Source organism: Antennarius striatus, chromosome 20, assembly GCF_040054535.1.
Source record: "Antennarius striatus isolate MH-2024 chromosome 20, ASM4005453v1, whole genome shotgun sequence".
In the NCBI taxonomy this organism is placed as follows: domain Eukaryota; kingdom Metazoa; phylum Chordata; class Actinopteri; order Lophiiformes; family Antennariidae; genus Antennarius; species Antennarius striatus.
This window is the reverse complement of record NC_090795.1, coordinates 14,982,590-15,001,850: the sequence shown is the minus strand read 5'-3', so window position 1 is coordinate 15,001,850 and position 19,261 is coordinate 14,982,590. Positions and strand designations below refer to the sequence as shown.

Below are 19,261 nucleotides of genomic sequence, written 5' to 3'. Positions count from 1 at the left end.
GTAGAATTGGGGGGAAAAAGGACTGCAGCTGAGTTCTCAGGTAGAACCTCTGCAAAACCAGCCAAGCCATTTTCAGTGTGGCAGCCAATGATTACTCCCCTGAACTGTTGAATGTACCTTACTTTGGTCCAGGATTGACCTGGGAGGAGTGTCTTGCTCAGTGTCCTCAGGGAATTGTACCAGCCTGCCACAATTCTGAAGACACTGTCACCATCTCTGGTCCTCAGGTCAGACTTTTTTTTAACCTTTAGAAAACAGAAAGTTATGGACTGATAAAATTGGATTTGCTTTGTGATGGTGTCATTTCAAAAGCATTGCGAAAAGTGTTCCTCTACTGTCATAAATCCTGATCAGGAACCTTTGATGAAACAGCGGAGATTGGGAGATGGTGAAATTAGGTCATCTTGTATGTCATAAGTAACAGCTTTATTGTTAATTCTAAACATGGCTTCATTGGCTCTCACATCTCCTGTGTGTATGTGTGTGTGTGTGTGTGTGTGTGTGTGTGTGTGTGTGTGTGTTTTCCATCAGGATGCAATCTGTAAATATGTGGCAGAACTGAAACAGCAAGGAGTGTTTGCAAAGGAGGTCCGCAGCGCTGGCGTGGCTTTCCACTCATACTACATGGCCTCCATTGCTCCAACCCTGCTAGCTGCTCTGCAGAAGGTCTGTAGATTTGCTCAATGTTTGAAAATGTGTGTAAATTTTACATTTTAAATTGCCCAGTTTGGGATCCATAAAGTATATTTTACCTTTTGACTACTGCAGTTAGTTTGGAAGCTTGAAACGGGACAGACTGGGACACAAGTCCCTCCTTCCTTTTGGTGTACTTCTACTTGAAATTTCATTTTTAGTGTGGTTAATAATACATTATTTTGGATACAAATATTCCTAGAAATTTTATGAAAATGATTCAGCCCAGTTCTTTGCTGCAGATCTGGCTTGTATTTGAATAGGAGTAGATGATGTCCAATGTCATGTGTCCAGGTGATCAAAAAGCCATGTCAGCGCTCATCCCGTTGGTTAAGCACCAGTATCCCCCAATCTGAGTGGGACTCTCCGCTAGCGAAGTACAGCTCAGCTGACTACCATGTGAACAATCTGGTGAGCCCTGTGCTGTTCCAGGAGGCTCTGAGTTTGGTTCCTGAAAATGCTGTGGTGTTGGAGATAGCGCCTCATGCCTTGTTGCAGGTGCGTTCTTCTTGAGCTCCTCTTTACAAGACACTTTTTCAGCCTCTTGTCTGCTACAGGAATTACATGAAACACATAAAACACACAGTCTGCACAGAGATTTATTTGCCAGCCCTGTTATAAAGTCTGTATGTTGTAGAAAATTAGTCCTTTTTGCACTCATTTACTTTGGTAGGGTTGGGATGAGGGGGGGTGTCATGCATGGTTTACGTCCAGTGGTTCCTTAGGTACTGACGTATTGAAACTAAGCCTTACTAACAATAGTACAAGGTATGTACTCTATCAGCTTTGTAAAAAAGCCCCCAAACCCTCAAACTTTCAAAAGCTGAAACATGAAAAAAATTATCAATCAATAGACATGCATACTTTACCTATACATAATTATGTATAAATTACATAAGTAATGATAAAGTATGAAAAGAAACACAAAAGTCACGAAGCCACGATCTATGCTTTAACTACGAGAATGAGATCCGGTCTCAGCATACAGTATGGGCCAAAACTCTGGACACACCTTGTCATTCAATGCGTTTTCTTTAATTTCATGACGCTTTGAATTGTAGATTCTCACTGAAGACATTGGAACTATGAAGGAACAGATGAGAAGTTATGTACTTAACAAAAAAACCCAGATTTGATAACGTGAACATGGGCCAACACCCCATGACTGCAATGTATAGAACAATCGAAGACACACATAAATATTCAGTTATTTCATATTTTCATTTATCTAGAACAAGGAGTGAAGTGCAGAAACTGTAAAATACAACTCGGTGTGAATCGACATGTTGTTCTGATAAAAAACAACAGGTAAGCCACTGAAACTAAAGTCAGGAGTGAAATGGCTTTGGATCTCAGTACGTAATCCTAAAAGCGGTTGCTGAACTCGCGAGGAACACGATAACTGCTACATACCGCTTAGCTTGCACATTAGCTTGCCATGATGTCCCACCGAGCTGGGAAATGTGTGGTACAGGGTTCCGTCAGTGACAAGTGTCTCCAGAAAAGTTGCAGCTTTGTCCCACAGGCAGTGATGTGTGCAGATAGTTGGTTCACCACTACATTTTTTCCTTGAAAATATTCATTACATTCAGGTGCTTTATGTCAACCACAAAAGCCAAGTCTTCCATCCATTTGGTGTTTGATAGTTCTTTCGTTGGTCATCCCTTTTCATCCACAAACTTTCCAATTTCTCCTTTAAGAAAAGAAAACACAATGCAATGTGGTTCTCCTGCTGAGTTACCTCACATTGTTGTGACATATCACCATCTCCATACTCAGCCTCTATTTGACATCATTCAATTTCTCAGCATGGCTGCTCTCTATTAGCTTGTCATGTCTATTAGCATGTGTTATTTTTTAAGTTTTAACAGTATTCGTGTTAAAAAGGAAAAACTCATGACAAATCAGGCCGGCAGTTAATTCATGACCCGGATTCAGAAATGTATTAAAACAATTAATGAATAATTGAGGTCAAATACACACATGTCTTCCATTTGTGCCTAAACTTCCTGTGTTTCAAAGTTTTTATCTAAGTACAATTTTATCATTGAAAAGACATTACTACTTCGGGTTATTGTGCTCATCACGCAACAGTCCAGTTAGTGATTGACAGCTGGGCTAAGTTGCAGAACAGAACCTTGGGGCTATTCTTTTTCTCCACTATTAGAGCATAATATAATATTTATACTCAACATTATCATTGATTTTTCAGGAAATAATGTGATATGAACATAATGTAAAAAACCCGTAGAATGTGTGACTGTATTTGCTGGTGAACCTACTTGTCCTGATATTCTGAATCAGGGTCTGTGTTTGTGGAGGGTGACATTTACTTTTCCTCTTTAAGGTGATAGCTAGACAGCTTACCTTACATAGTTGTAACCTATTTCAGCCATAACTCTTAATTATTTTTTAAAAATAGCATTTACACTCCTGTACAAGGCTCATCAATTTTTTTTTCAGATATAATTGTCCTCAGCAGTTTGATGTAATAAACACATAGCCATAGCTCAACTTAATTCATCCTACAGAATGTCTGTATATCTCAGTGACATCTTAAATGGCATGCAGGAAACTTCTAATAATGCTGATTATTCATACATGTTTTGTGCACAGGCCATCCTGAAGCGTACCCTGAAGCAGTCATGCTCCCTCATCCCCTTAATGAAGAGAGGCCACATTAACAACGTGGAGTTTTTCCTCTCAAACATTGGAAAAATCTACATGAACGGGTCAGTAAATCCCTGTTTGCATCAGAGATCTTTGGACCGTTTATACACTTTGGGGTTTGGATGAGGTTTGCAGTGTAGTTGTTGTCCTCAGGATTCTGTCACATTGCTTATGTCAGCATATTATTTTTCATGCATCTATTAGCATCGACGTGGACAGTAACAAGCTATGTCCAGCAATGCAGTACCCCGTACCTGTTGGTACCCCTCTGATCTCCCCTTTGGTGCAGTGGGACCATTCCCAGACCTGGGATGTGCCCAAGGTAGAGGATTTTCCCTCCTCCTCAGGAGGATCTAATTCTGCCATCATTTATAACATTGGTAAGAAATGTACACCTGGATTAAAAGGCTCATCTGCCATTTTGTGTTGTTTTATTAAAAGGAATCAAACCATGTTTTTTCATAAATTACCGCTCAGTGTCTTTGAATCTTTATTTGACCAACGATAGACATAAACCCAGAGTCCTCAGACTACTACCTGATTGGACACTGCATAGATGGACGCATCCTCTACCCTGCGACGGGTTACTTGGTGCTGGCCTGGCGCACTTTAGTGAGACATCTTGGGGTTGTTATGGAAGCTACTCCTGTAACATTTGAGGATGTCACCATCCATAGAGCGACCATCCTTCCGCAGACTGGTGAGTACAAGCGGGGCTGGAAGAGCTGGACATCCTGAGTGTGAATGGCAGGAGCTGTATCACAATCACTTCCCTGCTCAACTGTTTTTCTCCCACCTTGCACCTGCCTCTTCCCCTCAGGTTCTGTCCAGTTGGAGGTACGTCTCATGCCTGCCACCAACAAGTTTGAGGTTTCAGAGAATGGAAGCCTGACTGTCAGTGGTAAGTACCTGATTATGGTTATTAGAAGCCTGCTTGTATTGGGAAAAGAACAATAGCAATTCTTTTTTTAATGCCACACTAGGGAAAAGTTTCCTCATAATTATATTATGTTGTTATAGGTACTGTAATTCAGTAACATTAATCCTTACACCCAGTTATATCCTTTCTCATGGCTCTTATCTGCAATTTTACCTGAATCCATTCAACTGAAATAATTAAGATAAAATACAAAAATCTATGGCACACAGACTAAACAATACTTCAAGGAGATATCACGTCTTGTGGAAACAAATGTAAAAATTTAATTGAATTTTAAACTGAAAATACATTACTGCTCTGTGATGCTCATTTATCTGAGGCTGAGCCTGGTATTTGATGGTGTCATTGTTCACACAAGTTCATAAATTTTCTGGGCCAGGCTCTGAGCTCAAGAAATCCCCAGGATGGAGTGAAGGTGTTCATCAGTCAGACAGCTCAGACAGTGATGTTTTTTTCAGCTTCATCAAAGTGAAATATTCTTCGCACACGCTCTCTAGAGCTGGAGAGCGTCCGAGCTGGAAGCGCAGCTGGGACATTGTGTCGTGGATTAAATCTGCAAAATTAGCAGAAGACAGGCAGGTTTACCTTGAACCTCTTTGAACATGTACTTTGACCCCACCCCCCCACCTGGCTTGAAACCCCCTGCTCTCAGCGTCCACCTTCCTTTTAGCCATTTTTGAGGAGGCGAGTAGCTAAATCCAACCTTAGCTCTGACTGCTGATAAACAATTAAACCAAAGCCTGTTTGTGGTGTTGCATGACTTCCGCTACCTTTGCATTGTGGGGAAGGTAGTTTTGGTGCCTGCAAAATACCAGTGGGCCGATGTGGCCTGCGGGCCGGTTCTAATAGTAATAGCAATAGTAAAAATCATCCCGTGGGCCATAAATAATTTGTCATGGGCCAAATCTCGCCCGCGGGCCGTGAGTTTGACACATGTGGTTTAAAGGAATAAAATTAAAAATACAGAAAAAGCTTTTAGGCTGCTCTTTACACGTGTGGACACCTTGTTCTTTCTGTGGTCTTCAGGTAAGGTGAGCATTCTGGAGGATGCAGTGCTAGATTCGTTCCATCGTCAGATAAGTCAGCAAGCTGCCAATGACAGTGATGAGCCCAAAATGAATCTCACGGCACGGGATATCTACAAAGAGCTGCGACTGCGGGGCTATGATTATGGGGGTCCTTTCCAGGGCATCTTGGAGTCCAACAATGCAGGTTACAGTAATGTGTATTTCTTCATATGTTGTTTGTGAAACCATTCATATTGATCCAATTCTTTATTTTTTTAGAATCATTAATTAAGATACACAGATCAAACTCTGAGTAAAGGAATAAAGGGGACTGTTCTTCACAATAATATTTTTCTCTGCAACTCCAATATTGAAACAGTGCCATGGTGCTGAACTTTCTACTGATTGTTATATGATTGACTTGCTTCCAGGAGACACTGGGAAACTGGAATGGACTGGTAACTGGGTGACTTTTCTTGACACCATGCTGCAGATGATTGTGGTTGGCCTGTCAGGTCGTAGTCTACGTCTGCCTACGAGGATTCGGTCAGTCTGTGTTGATCCAGCTCTTCATCTGGGAAAGATAAATAAATACGCAGATGGAAAGGAAGGTGTGTATTTTTGTTCTGTTGAAAACTGATTTTTTGTTATCTATCCTATCATCTATCAAACTAGACATTCAGTCCATGTTTCATGTAACACCTGATGTACATATTTTAAAGTTGGATCAGAATATACATCAAGAGTGTCTTGAACTTTGAACATCAAACTATTCTCTCTGTCACTCTTAAGCCATTGAAGTCCATGTGAACCGTTCCCTTGACAACATTGTTGCTGGAGGTGTCCAGATATGTGGTTTGCACGCTACTGTGGCCCCCCGTCGACAGCAGCATCACAGTCCCCCCACCCTGGAGGAGTTTGTTTTTGTTCCCTACATGGAAACTGAGTGTCTGACAGCGAATGGGAAACTTTCAGAAGAGCTGAACCTCTGCAAGGGTACGACAAATCTTTTTAAGAATTTTAAAAGAGGAATGTAATGCACCTTTTGATTAGTGCTGCAAGCATCAATGCTTATTTGTCATTTAATCACCAGTTTATTTTTTCAATTGGGCAATTACTCAGTTATTTTTTAGATTAATATATTATTTTGCTTTTACTTGCCATAGCTTTGTTGACTATGATTTATATCAGTGACTAGTTTAATTTTAAAAAACACTTTGTATATTTTTTTAAAAGGTTGCTTACACCCAGACTAAAATCTATATGTACATTAATAAAGTGCTTACAACAATAGACTGAAAGTATTTCTATAGTAGCCATTGTTATGTGTTCCTAGTGTAATGACTAAGCTGGCTAGAGAAGTTCAGTGGCATGCTTCCGTGAAATGTTATTTCCCTGATTTGACATTTAGACGGTAAAAATATGGAAATGTTTTAAAACCATGTCTGACGCTATATTGAATCTCTGAGTGTGTGTTTTGATTATATTGAGCCTATTTGTGCTACTGTTTTAATCAAGCCTGTTGGTTGGTGTTGTGGTTGTTTTGAGCCTGTAGGTTTTTATGTTGTTGCATTGATCCCTATTTTTCCAAAGATCAAAAGACATAAAGAATTGTTTTTGATCTTGTCTAGCTGTCCTAACTCTTTGTCCTTAATCTAGGTTTTATCTGTAGACTGCAGAAGATGTTGGGCCTTCATGGTGTAAAGGTATCCCTCCCAGGGCTAGATGGGGTAGTAGAAGATCATCTTCCCAGTGTGAAGTCCACTGAGCCGAGCCTGGTGCGACTTCTGGCCCTTCTATGCAAACTGGAGCTGAATGGGAACCTACAGTCGGAACTGGAGCAGACTGTGGACATGGAGAGAACGTGTCTGTTGAAAGACAGCCTACTGAGGGGCCTGCTAGACAGCCCAGCCCTTCGACACTGCCTGGACATTACCATAGAAAACAGTACGCCTGGCAAGATCAAGGTCCTGGAGGTAAGACTGAAAATCTCGTAAAAGATCCAACAGAAAGCCTGAATGTCTGAGTTCATGAACATGTTATGGTCTCCAACCAAGTCTTCACTTCTCCAACCATTGTCAGGCTTTCTCCAACGATGGCCAACTTTTTTCTTGCGTGGTAGCCCTGCTCAACATCCAGCCTATGTTACGTGTGGATTACACTGCCACAGCGACCAACCTGGACCTTCTAACCTCCCATCAGGATGTCTTGAAAGAGCTTTCAGTGGCTTCATCTCAATGGGACCCCCTGATAAACCTGGCTCCTGGAGTAGTTGTAGGAGGAGCAGACCTTGTGTTGTGTAATCACTCTTGGGGCTCTCTGACGACGGACCCTTTGCAGTTGATGACAAATCTGGCTTCTGGAGCCCGGCAAGGTGGCTTTGTTCTCCTCCACACATTGCTGAAGGGAGAGACTCTGGGGGAAACTGTTTCCTTCCTCTCGAGCACCTCTAAGAACACACCTCACAGAAGATTGCTCACACAGGTCAGTGTACTCTTTATCCTCTTCGCCTTATAGAGTCACTATGATGAAAAAGAGTTTTTCTATTTCTACCTGGGCTTTGAACCAAATTTTTTGCCAATTCGTTCACTCCGAGCACAAACAGTATTATTACATTTCCTGTTTTATGTTCCACCCAAGAATTGACATTCCTGAACCGGTTAGAACAAAAAAATGTAGTTCCAGAGCTGGTTAATAACGTTCATTGTAAATATTCATTAGGTAGTTATATAGCTTAAGGAATTTTAAATTGCCAATTAAGGCAATTAGTTTACAAACTGTAGATACATCCCTACCCTACAGTAAACAGTACAGCAGCACTAGGCCTCTGCTTTATATAAGTTGCATCGCTGCAGTTAAGCCCTATGCCTCCTACATAGATAAGACAAAAATAATTTCCGCAATGTCATTTATATAACAGATCTTCATTGTGCTTCTCCGATAGCTCAATATGAGAAAATAGCAGAAACTGATTTACAGCTATTATTTGAACTCATAGTCTAAAAAATGCCTAGATATATTGACAAAAAAAAATCTCATTTCACATAGCGCGGAAAGGGGGCTGCAGCTGCCATTAACAACAAAAACAAATAGTAAATGTCAGTTTAAATAGCAAATGTCTGGCAAAAGCGGACATTCCGAAAATGAAATAAATTTCTTGCATTGTAATAATAAAAAATCTACCTGTGCAGTTACAAAAAGTCAATATTCACTATTTCTGTTGAAGCCCTTTTAATTTAGCAATATATAGCAAGATGAAAGTGAACAGGTTTATAATAATAGTAATGGATTAGATTTATATAGTGCTTTTCTGGACACCCAAAGGCCTGCTGTATTTTACATTACAATCCAAATCAATTATTCAAACAAATGAAAAGAATATTTTACAGGATAGGATAGTAAATGACAGTATCCTGAGCATCATGTTATTTATTCTTTTAGTTTATTTTTTGTGGACATGTTATTATAAGACTTTACACCTTCATCACTTTTGCAATATCGACAGCAACATCTGAAAAAAAAAAGGGCTGATGGGTAGAAGCCATTAGACTTGTGAAATTCCCGTCCCCAGAATCAACAAGCACCTCTCTCAATATGTTGTCAACCAATTCAGACATTAAATGTTTTCAACTAGTTCATACGTTGAATTTTGACACACATTAACACTCTTATCCAATTCAAGATATTAGCCTTTGTCCCAGATATAACTTAAAGCATAACCATATTTACATTCTTCCTAGGGACAACAAAGTTTGTAAGCATCATAGATTCAAAGATGGTCAAAACAAGAAGTTGACCTTGCCAGTGTTCTCCACAAGAAAATAGTGATAATATTAACCTCCCTCAGTAGAAAGTGTTTATCCAAGAATTAACCAGTTTGACACTTCCACAGTTTCACATTCCATTATACTGTCAACAAATATAGACATGCTCTTTAAAATTTCAAAATTAATGTTAGCCCTCCAAGCAGAAATCTATGTCTTTGTTTTCATTAATCTATGTGTCCAAAATTGGTGTAGAGGCTCCCACTATTGATGTGATTGTTTTACAGATATTTGGTGTAGCAACAACTCTTGTCCATCCTTATTGCTCGTATTTTGCCAGCTCCCCCACACTCCAAGTCATCATTGTTTTGATCTGCTCTAGAGAAAGACCCTTTGTTTTGATGAAGGTCCTACAGTTATTTATCCAGGTGTCGATCAGACCATTCCTCAGTTTTTGAGCTTTTTTGGAGATTTCGGCATTATTTTAGAGAGATTCTCATTAATATAGACACTTTTTTCCTGTCAGTGTCGAGCCTTGTTTCAGAAGCGCAAATCTTGTGCTTACGGTTGTAGAATTTTATCAACACTCCAGGTCGTCTCCTACTCCCAGATGGTAATGAATAACATGTTTCAGTCAGTCTGGATCTGTAGACATCTCCAGATCTGAGTTGAGAAATCACCTGTTGCTCAACTGTCTCTTGTACTCAGTTCCCTCTCCACTTCCCCTGGCCACAGCATGTGTGTTAGTATGAAGGCTTGGTTTTATGCCAAACATGAAAATGCGCGTTCCAAGCTGACCCGGGTGATGGCCAGCGCTATGGCATTCATTGCACTCATTTGTTGCAGCCATGGATTCCCAGTAATGCAGGACTTTCTCACTGCACTTTAAACACGCTTCTTTTGTATAAGCAATCTGACACTGAGGCAATGGGAACTTTGCCCCTTTGTACGATAGTGCTTTCTCTTTCTTTGGCCATCAGTAGCTGGTCAATTTCATCATCAACATCAGACGAGGATTATGTTGTGCGCTCAGCTCTGGTTTTTGCATTCACTGGTAAGTTTTGGATGGCTTGGCAAGTGTTACACAGGTGTATTTTCACCTTTTCCCTTTGGTTCTGTCAGAAATTGCCTATACCCTTGGATCCAAAAAATAAAGCAGCTACGAATGCATGATTTTCAAACAACGAATGCTGACGCCATTTCATGTATTAGAACAATTGTTTTGCAATAGGGCTGTCAATTTTGTCAGTATCCAACATGCACTTCAGCCACAAGCCACAAAAGTCCCCTTCAGTGAGCTGTTGTGACTGAATGCATTTAATGGTGATTTTTGCACATTTCACAACACTTTAATTGCAGCTCATTCACTGTTGGTCACATGTCAGTGTAAAATGTTCTCAGCTCACTTAGCTTAGCTTCAGTCTGTCCAGCATGTTGACTGTGGAGTGCCATCTCATTGGTCAATCAATTGTTAACAGCTGTGAAGCCTTAAGTCCCAGGAGGGTTGTTGGGGCACCACAGACAACCCATTGTTGTGATCATTTGTCTTGGGCAATTGAACTGCTGTCGGTTTTAAGCATGAGAACCCTACCATTTAGTTAAGTGGTAAACGAAGCATCTTGTGATCTGTCAAGAACAAAAGCAAAACATCAATAAATGTCAGGAGCATCGGAGAAAGTCCATCGGTGGAGATCAGTTGCTACAAAACGGTGGGAGTACGGAGAACTCTGCTCTGAAAAGGGCTGCAGCCAATGAGTTAATGTCTGAATTAATTTTTAAGACTGCATTGCAAGACTGGCAGACTGCAGTGTTTACCTGTTATGAATATGATTAATATAGGGAGACTGTTTTTTCCTTGACTGCTAGTGATATGCATCAACTCCTCTCTGCTCTCATCATGCATTGACTGAATGACAGGAAGTGAAAAATGAGGTCAGATATTTTTTTCAAGAACGAAAACATTTTTTGAAGAACAAGTTCTGTTCTAGAACATTAAAAAATAGTTTTAGGTTTAGTTTTTGTTCCTGGCAGTCTACCAAAATTTTCTAGTTTTTGTTTTTGCTCCATGACCTAGTTCAATGCCTTGATTTTTACCGTGTGGACATTAGCATATAAATACTTGTAAGTGTGCTGTTCCTGTGACTGACTGAAATGTGAAATTGACATTAGCTGTGTGATGGACTTGATTTTGTCTCCTTCTTCTCACCAGGTGGAGTGGGAGCAGGTGTTCTCTCAGGCTGGCCTCAGCCTGGTGGTTACCAGGAAGTCTTTTTATGGCTCAGCCCTCTTTCTTTGTCGCCGTCGGTCTGGGCTCAGACAGCCTATTTTCCTAAATGTGGACAGCACTGACTACAAGTGGGTGGAGACTCTTAAGGTGGGTCTGAAGGTTGTGAGTGTTTGACTGTTGAAAAGTTCAGCAGTCTCCTCCAGTTATTTTTTCAGACATGGCATCAATCTAAACTGTGGGTTGCTGGGTGGATCTGTACTTAAAGGGCCTAATGGTGGAGACCTCAGACAGTCCGGTGTTGTTGACGGCCTGTCAGGCTCACTGCGGTATTGTGGGATTGGTCAACTGTCTACGGCAGGAGCCAGGTGGCCACAGAATTCGGTAGGACTCATCTTCTACCTTAGTGTTGAAATAGTAATAAAACATGTGCCACAATGTATCCACTCCATATGTGAAAAGCTCCAGTTCTTATATTCATCATTTAATTAGGTTATTTTATGTCTGTATTCTCAGCTGCTTGTCCATGTATTGGTACAATGTGATGAGGTTATTGCTGTTGTCTGTTGTCTTCCTGACGTCTCACTCCTTGTCACCAGCTGTGCGTTTGTGTCCAATTTGAACGAGTCTTCAGCAGCGCCAAGCCTTCATGCAGCCAGTCAGTCCATTCAGACAGTTCTGGATGGAGATCTGGTTATGAACGTTTTCAGAGATGGAGAGTGGGGCACCTTCAGGCACCAAACCATCGCACATGGTACCTGACTACAGTATATATTGAGTGAAAGGAGACTGGTTCTTATTCTTTTTTACCATTGAATAGTTTTATTACTACAGATGAACTATAATAGATTACCAGAGCTTTTGTTTGTTTCTGCATGCATTATCACTTCCTATATTATGTGTATTGTTCAACGCAGCTGATCAATATTTGTAATATAGGTCCACAACTAAGTTTAAGGGAAAAAAAGTTAATCTGTTAATTTTAATATGACATTGTTTTATGCTTGCCTGCGTAAGTATTGCACTACATGGAAGATAATTGTTAAAATACTTCTTGTGAGTCTGGGCTGCACGTATAACAATGTGTAGCCATTGCAATGGAGAATGAACAATGACAGTTTATCACAAATTAACCTGAGCCCTATTTGGCATATACTCCATTCCTTTTATGTTCAATGTAGTTGAATTCAGTTTTATTTACATAGTGTTGAATCAAGTTATAACAACACATTCCACAAAGGATCAGTGTTGAAAAGGTAGTTTAAAAAGTATTTTCCCCCTTATCTTCTATTTTTGTTCATTACACTATCATCAAAATAACTAATTTTGTGAAAGACGATGTGAGTAAACACAAAATACAGCTTTTAAATAATTCATTTCAATGAAGATAAAAGATTATTCAAAGCCTATATCACCTATGTGAAAACGTTATTGACCCTGAAACCTAAGAAATGGTTGAGCCTCCCTTGGCAGCAACAACCGCAATCAAACAGTTGCAAAAATGGCAATGAGTCTTACACATCTCTAAGTGTTTTGACCCACTCTTCTTTGCATAATTGTTTAAATTCAGCCACAGTAGAGGATTTTGGAGCATGATTTGCCACATCAATCAGATTTACTCCAGACTTGAGTCCAGTACAGAACATTAATTTTGAGCCATTTACATGTGGATTTGCTAGTGTGTCATTGACCTGCCGTGTAACTCACTTGACTTTTAAGTTCAAAAACTGAGGGCAGGATGTTGTTGTTCAGGATATTCTCGTAGTGCGTAATTCATGGGCCCCTCAATTACAGTAAGTTGTCAAGGTCCTTCAGCAACAAAGAAGCCCCAGATCTTCACCTATATATGATGCTGTTTTATGGAATGCTACGTTATTATTTTGCCCGATATAATGGGACACACACCTTCCACAAAGCTCTACTTTTGTGTCCTCGGTCCAAAAAATGTTTCCGAAAACTCATTCATGGATGTCTCTTGTGGAGTCCTGAACACTAAATTTAATTAAGCCACATGAGGTTTGTGTTTATTTATATTTCTGGGTTCTTCCAAGTGCTCTGGAAGTCATTTTGGTAGGCTGACCACTCCTAGCACTGTTCCAAAGTTACTTCATTTATGGATAATGACCGTGACCACTGTTTACTACAGTCCCAAAATCTTGAAATTGGCTTTGTAACTCTTCCCAAAAACTGTATATGTCATTTACTTTGTCATCTCTTCTTGGACTTCTTTATATTGTGGTAATGTATTGCTTTTTGAAGTCTTTTAGCCGACTTCACTTTGTCAGACAGGTTTCTTTTAAGTGATTTCTTGATCCAATGGGTCAATAGTAGTCAGGCCAGTAATCAGGTGTGGTTAGGAAATGGAATTTATCTTGGCAAAAATTGTGGACAATCAGTTAATTAAATGTGGGGCAATTACTTTTTTTTACCTGGGAGCTACTAGGTTTAGATAGTTTGATTCCTTTATTAAGTAAAATCATTTATAAACAGCATTTACTTGGGTTATCCTTGTACAGTATTAAAATGTATTTGTTGATCTGAAACATGTAGGTGTTACTATAAAAGAAGAAATCAGAAAGGGCAGACAAATACTTTTTAAAAGCAGTGTAAAAAGTATTAGTCGGCTAATAATATAGATAATTTTAGAAGTAGAATAGGTAATTACTATTAATATTATGACAAGAACAGGATTAATAATTGTTTTAATGATCATTCATCGGGACCACAGTAATAGACCCCATCAGTCCACTGGAACATACAGGGTGCTGAGGATTAATTTATTAATGATACCATACACTGGTGGACAAAGAGAGGAAGAGGAGAGAGCTCATCCTTTTTTCCTTCAGATGGCTGACGCTTCCTTGTCTTTATTTGTGGTTCCAGATCCAAGGGAAGAGCTTGCAGAGCATGCTTATGTCAATGTGTTGACAAGAGGTGACCTGTCTTCTCTGCGCTGGATTGCCTCACCACTCTGCCACTTTGTCTCAACCAACCCAAACATGCAGCTATGTCGAGTCTACTACAGCTCACTTAACTTCAGAGATATAATGCTGGCCACTGGCAAACTGCCACCAGATGCTATTCCAGGTACAGAATGTAGAAAGAAAGACATTGTTCACTGTCTTTATTGAACAATTCTGATGCCCCTGCATGTGATAGTTCTTTATTGTTGTACATTGTACTGTAGAGATATTGTAGCGATATCAGTGAACATTGTACATCTCCACAATTGGATAACTGACTTGTCCTTTTCATTGTACTATGTGTAGGTGACCTGGCACAGCAACAGTGCATGTTGGGTATGGAATTTTCTGGTCGTGACCCCAGCGGTAGACGTGTGATGGGGCTGCTACCTGCTAAAGGCCTGGCAACAAGTGTGGATGCTGACAAACGATTTCAATGGGATGTTCCCTCCAGCTGGTCAGTGGCAAATGGGTGCTGTGTATATTTGTGTCAATAAACTTCCTAAAAATCGGTATATAAAATTGAAAAAAAAAAATTAAAAAGTGTGTGTGTGTGTAGCATGGCAAAACATCTACACAACAACTATATCCACATTGTATCAAATATATACGAATGTGTGGCTTCTTTTCAGATATGTTACTTGAAGCCTGGGAAAAATGATAGGAGGGAAAGGACAGGACCAGGGTCGAGTTTAGTTTTCATTTAGAATAGTATGAATAGGTGACCAGATTCTTGAATATTAATTTGTACTCATAGAAACAGTGGAATTAAGGAAGAAAAGACTGAATGCAGGGTGATTTGAATGATATACAGCTAATGGAGAATCTTAGTGATTCTCCTCAATGAGGAGTGAATGAATGATGGATCCCCATGTAAAAGCAACTTCGAGTGCCTAGAAAACGCGATAGAAATTTAATCCATTATTATTATTATTATTATAGGTTGTCTGTGTGGGAGAGTTGGCTTCTGTTATGATTTTGTAATCCTGCTGATGTCTGTGTGTGTGTGTAGGACCTTGGAGCAGGCAGCATCAGTGCCGGTAGTCTATTCCACCGCCTATTACTCTCTGATGGTGCGGGGCAGGCTCCGCCTTGGAGAAACTGTTCTTATCCACTCTGGGTCTGGGGGCGTTGGCCAGGCTGCCATCGCCATAGCACTGAGTCTTAAATGTAAAGTATTCACAACAGTAGGTGAGTGTGTAACACTGCCATAGTGACATTAATGAAGCTCCGATTTAATACTGACTGTTTTCTGTCATATGAGTATGAGTTTTTTTTCCATCGATGAAGTTTTTAAAGCTTTTTTTTTAATGTGGGTTCTATAGGCTCAGAGGAGAAGCGAGCCTACTTGCAGCAGAGGTTCCCTCAGCTCTCAGCCGAATCCTTTGCCAACTCCAGAGATACCTCTTTTGAACAGCACATCTTGTTCCACACAAATGGCAAAGGTTATGCACATATTTTTGCAATAACAAATTATTCAACCCCACCCCATTTCAACATATTTGCAATAAATGTTTTTAAAAATCATCCATGTCTATTCATGTCATGTTCCATAAAATACATGTATCTTAAATTTATTCTATTAATGTGTAATGTTTAAATGTGTTCACTCACACTAGGTTTGAATGAGTTCACATGAAAACTAAAAAAAAAAAAAAAATTATTAATGACGACATCATAGGGTGAATTTTTACCAGCCACGGCACAGAAAAGTGTATAAACATTGTCTTTTGTTCACGAGGCTAAATACCAAAGTTTACAAAGTTACAAGTTGAAATCTTTACTACGTACAATGTTTATTAAGTTACACTTTTTTAAGTTTAAATGTATGTGTTGTTACAGGTGTGGATGTGGTTTTGAATTCTCTTGCTGAAGAGAAGCTGCAGGCAAGTATTCGCTGCCTTGCCAGACATGGGAGATTCCTGGAGATTGGCAAATACGACCTGTCAAACAACTCCTCACTGGGTCAGTTGTGTGCCTCATTCTGTTTGTTACATATCTGTTAAGTTCTACGCTACCCATCAATTTTGCCTATGACTTAAACAATTCCATGAATAACTCAATTACTAGGAACTCAATAAGTAAATATCTAGCAAGCTATACAGCGACTACTTTTGCATGGATGATTATTCTTGTGGCACAACATGTTTGCTTCAGACACCAACTGTTCAAAGGGTCCGTCAGTACACATTGAAGGAGAGAAGAAACTGTAGTGTAGTATGTATAATGTTAGAACAGACTTATCCATCCATCTATCTATTCATCTTCCACCACTTAACCGGAATCGGGTCACGGGGCAGCAGCTTCAACAGGGCGCCCCAAACTTCCCTTTCCCACATCCACCAGCTCGGACTGGGGGATCCCAAGGCGTTCCCAGGCCAGTGTTGAGATATAATCCCTCCACCTGGTCCTGGGTCTGCCCCGAGGTCTCCTCCCAGCTGGACGTGTCAGAAACGCCTCCCTAGGGAGGCGCCTTGGAGGCATCCGCACCAGATGCCCAAACAACCTCAACTGACTCCACGCGAAGGAGCAGAGGGTCTACTCTGAGCCCCTCATGAACAGCAGTGTTTCTCACCCTATCTCTAAGGGAGACACCAGCTGTCCGCCTGAGAAAGCCCATTTCAGCCGCTTGTATCCGCAATCTCGTTCTTTCGGTCATGACCCATCGCTCATGACCATAGGTGAGGGTAGGAACGAAGATTGAACGGTAGATGGAGAGCTTTGCCTCTCGGCTTAGCTCCCTCTTTGTGACAATTTGGGGCGGCAGTGGCTCAGTGGTAAAGCGGGCGGTAGAGCAGGTCGTCCTATGATTCAAGATCGGCGGTTCGATTCCCGCTCCCGCCCCCCCCAAAATATACCCGGAGGTGAGCTGACAGTGGGAGGTGTCAGCTCATCTCCGGAGCACTGCCGAGGCACCCTTGAGCAAGGTGCCGTCCCCTTTACAAAAAAAATTGCTCATTTGAGGCGCACCAAGAAGGAGCTGCCTGCCACTCTACCTCCCCTGCATGCCTACAGGCCCCCTTGTGTGTGTGTGTGTGATACAGGGGCCTGTACTCACATGTATGCATGCGTTTGTAATCAGTAGCTAGAGTGTGCTGTCTTAATTTCCCTTCGGGGATCAAACCAGTATATAAAATTAAAAAAATTTAAAAAAAATAGTGCGGTAAATCGACTGCAATACCGCTCCTGCTGCCCCAATTCTCCGTCCAATCTCACGCTCCATTGTTCCCTCACTCGTGAACAAGACCCCAAGATACTTAATTTCCTTTACTTGTGGAAGGACCTCATCTCCCACTCGGAGAAGGCAGTCCACTGGTTTCCTGCTGAGGACCATGGCCTCAGATTTGGAGATGCTAATCCTCATCCCCGTCGCTTCACACTCGGCTGCAAACCGGACCAGTGAGTACTGCAGTTCAAAGGCCGATGATGCAAACAGGACCACATCTGCAAAAAGCAGCGATGTGATCCTCGGGCCATCAAACTGTAACCCCTCCTCGCGGTGACTACGCCTCGATATCCTGTCCGTGAAAATCACAAACCGAATCGGGGCTTTGAACCGATTCATGGAACGAAAACAAAAACCGGAAAATTTTGGTATTTTGGCAGGAACGAAACCGAAAATTTATATTTTTTAATGTTCCAGAACAGAATCGGAACAGAAAATAATTGTAAACCGGTCAATACCGGGGATTTTTTTCATTCTTGAAAAAATTATCTGACCTAATGTTTCACTTCCTGTCATTTGCTCGACGCGGGATGAGAGCAGAGAGAAGTAGAGGCTATCAGCAGCAGTTAAGAAAAGGGCAGTCTCCTAGTCACAATTTAATTATGACAGGTAAACACTGCAGTATGTCAATCTTAAAAATGTATGATTTAGACATTAACTCATTGGCTGCAGTCATTTTCAGAGCAGTGTGTCCCCGTACTGCCAGCGCTTTGTAGTAATATTGAGCTATGGGAGAAGCACAATGAAGATCTGTTGTTCAGCAATAAATGACATGGGGAAGTTATTCTCGACTTATTTCCTTTAGTGTCTAAGTAGGAGGCATAAGCCTTAACTACAGTGATATAGCATGCATAAAGCAGAGGTGTAGTGCTGTGGAACTGTTTACTGTAGGGTAGGGGCATATCTATAATTATTGTCTACAGTGTATAAACTAATTGCTTTAGTTGCAAATTTAGAAGTCCTTAAGTTACCGTATTTTGTGCACCATTCGGCGTATTGTACAAAGAGGCGCAGTCTAAATTACAGAGTTTATTTCTGTAGTTTAACCGGATACACGGCGCACATTGTTGTTCGGTGCATGAACAAGTCCGACTTACTGCCGAGAACCTGAACGCAGCTCTCACGTTGGGCGTACAGGGATTGGATGGCCCTGAGGAGAGGCCCTCTCACCCCATACTCCCGCAGTACCTCTCACAGTATATCCCTGGGGACCCGATCGTATGCCTTCTCCAAGTCCACAAAACACATGTAGACTGGATGGGCATACTCCCAAGCCCCCTCTAGGATCCCTGCGAGAGTAAAAAGCTGGTCCGTTGTTCCACGACCAGAACGGAACCCACATTGTTCCTCCTCAATCCGAGGTTCGACAATCAGCCGGACCTTCCTTTCCAGCACCTTGGAGTAAACTTTCCCAGGGAGGCTGAGGAGTGTGATGCCCCTGTAGTTAGCACACACCCCCTGGTCCCCCTTTTTAAAAAGAGGAACCACCTACCCAGTCTTCCACTCTTTCGGCACTGTCCCAGACTTCCACGCAGTGTTAAAGAGGCGTGTCATCCATGACAGCCCCTCAACACCCAGAGCCTTCAGCATTTCCGGGCGAATCTCATCAACACCCGGGGCGACTACCTCGGCGACTTTGCCCAAGCGATTGACTCAAATCCCCCATCATCCTCCAGCTCTGCCTCTGCAACAGAGGACGGGTCAGTTGGGGTAGTTGGATTCAGGAGTTCCTCAAAGTGTTCCTTCCACTGACCAACAACCTCCTCAGTCGAGG

General features: G+C 41.2%; 1 protein-coding gene across 2 annotated transcripts in view; it reads left to right on the top strand.

Annotated features, from left to right (window-relative positions):
• Positions 1–19,261, top strand: part of fasn (fatty acid synthase) — a 64,446-nt gene that overhangs the window by 19,730 nt on the left and 25,455 nt on the right. For both annotated transcript variants that reach the window (XM_068343579.1, XM_068343578.1), the window contains exons 12-31: positions 133–227; positions 532–666; positions 988–1,191; positions 3,310–3,425; positions 3,568–3,743; positions 3,872–4,063; positions 4,184–4,264; positions 5,330–5,515; positions 5,742–5,921; positions 6,103–6,306; positions 6,970–7,286; positions 7,393–7,794; positions 11,284–11,448; positions 11,567–11,682; positions 11,898–12,052; positions 14,182–14,385; positions 14,568–14,718; positions 15,274–15,452; positions 15,587–15,706; positions 16,104–16,226. In XM_068343579.1, coding sequence (XP_068199680.1) covers positions 133–227; positions 532–666; positions 988–1,191; positions 3,310–3,425; positions 3,568–3,743; positions 3,872–4,063; positions 4,184–4,264; positions 5,330–5,515; positions 5,742–5,921; positions 6,103–6,306; positions 6,970–7,286; positions 7,393–7,794; positions 11,284–11,448; positions 11,567–11,682; positions 11,898–12,052; positions 14,182–14,385; positions 14,568–14,718; positions 15,274–15,452; positions 15,587–15,706; positions 16,104–16,226 — 3,501 coding nt within the window. The remainder of the gene's footprint in view (positions 1–132; positions 228–531; positions 667–987; positions 1,192–3,309; positions 3,426–3,567; positions 3,744–3,871; positions 4,064–4,183; positions 4,265–5,329; positions 5,516–5,741; positions 5,922–6,102; positions 6,307–6,969; positions 7,287–7,392; positions 7,795–11,283; positions 11,449–11,566; positions 11,683–11,897; positions 12,053–14,181; positions 14,386–14,567; positions 14,719–15,273; positions 15,453–15,586; positions 15,707–16,103; positions 16,227–19,261) is intronic.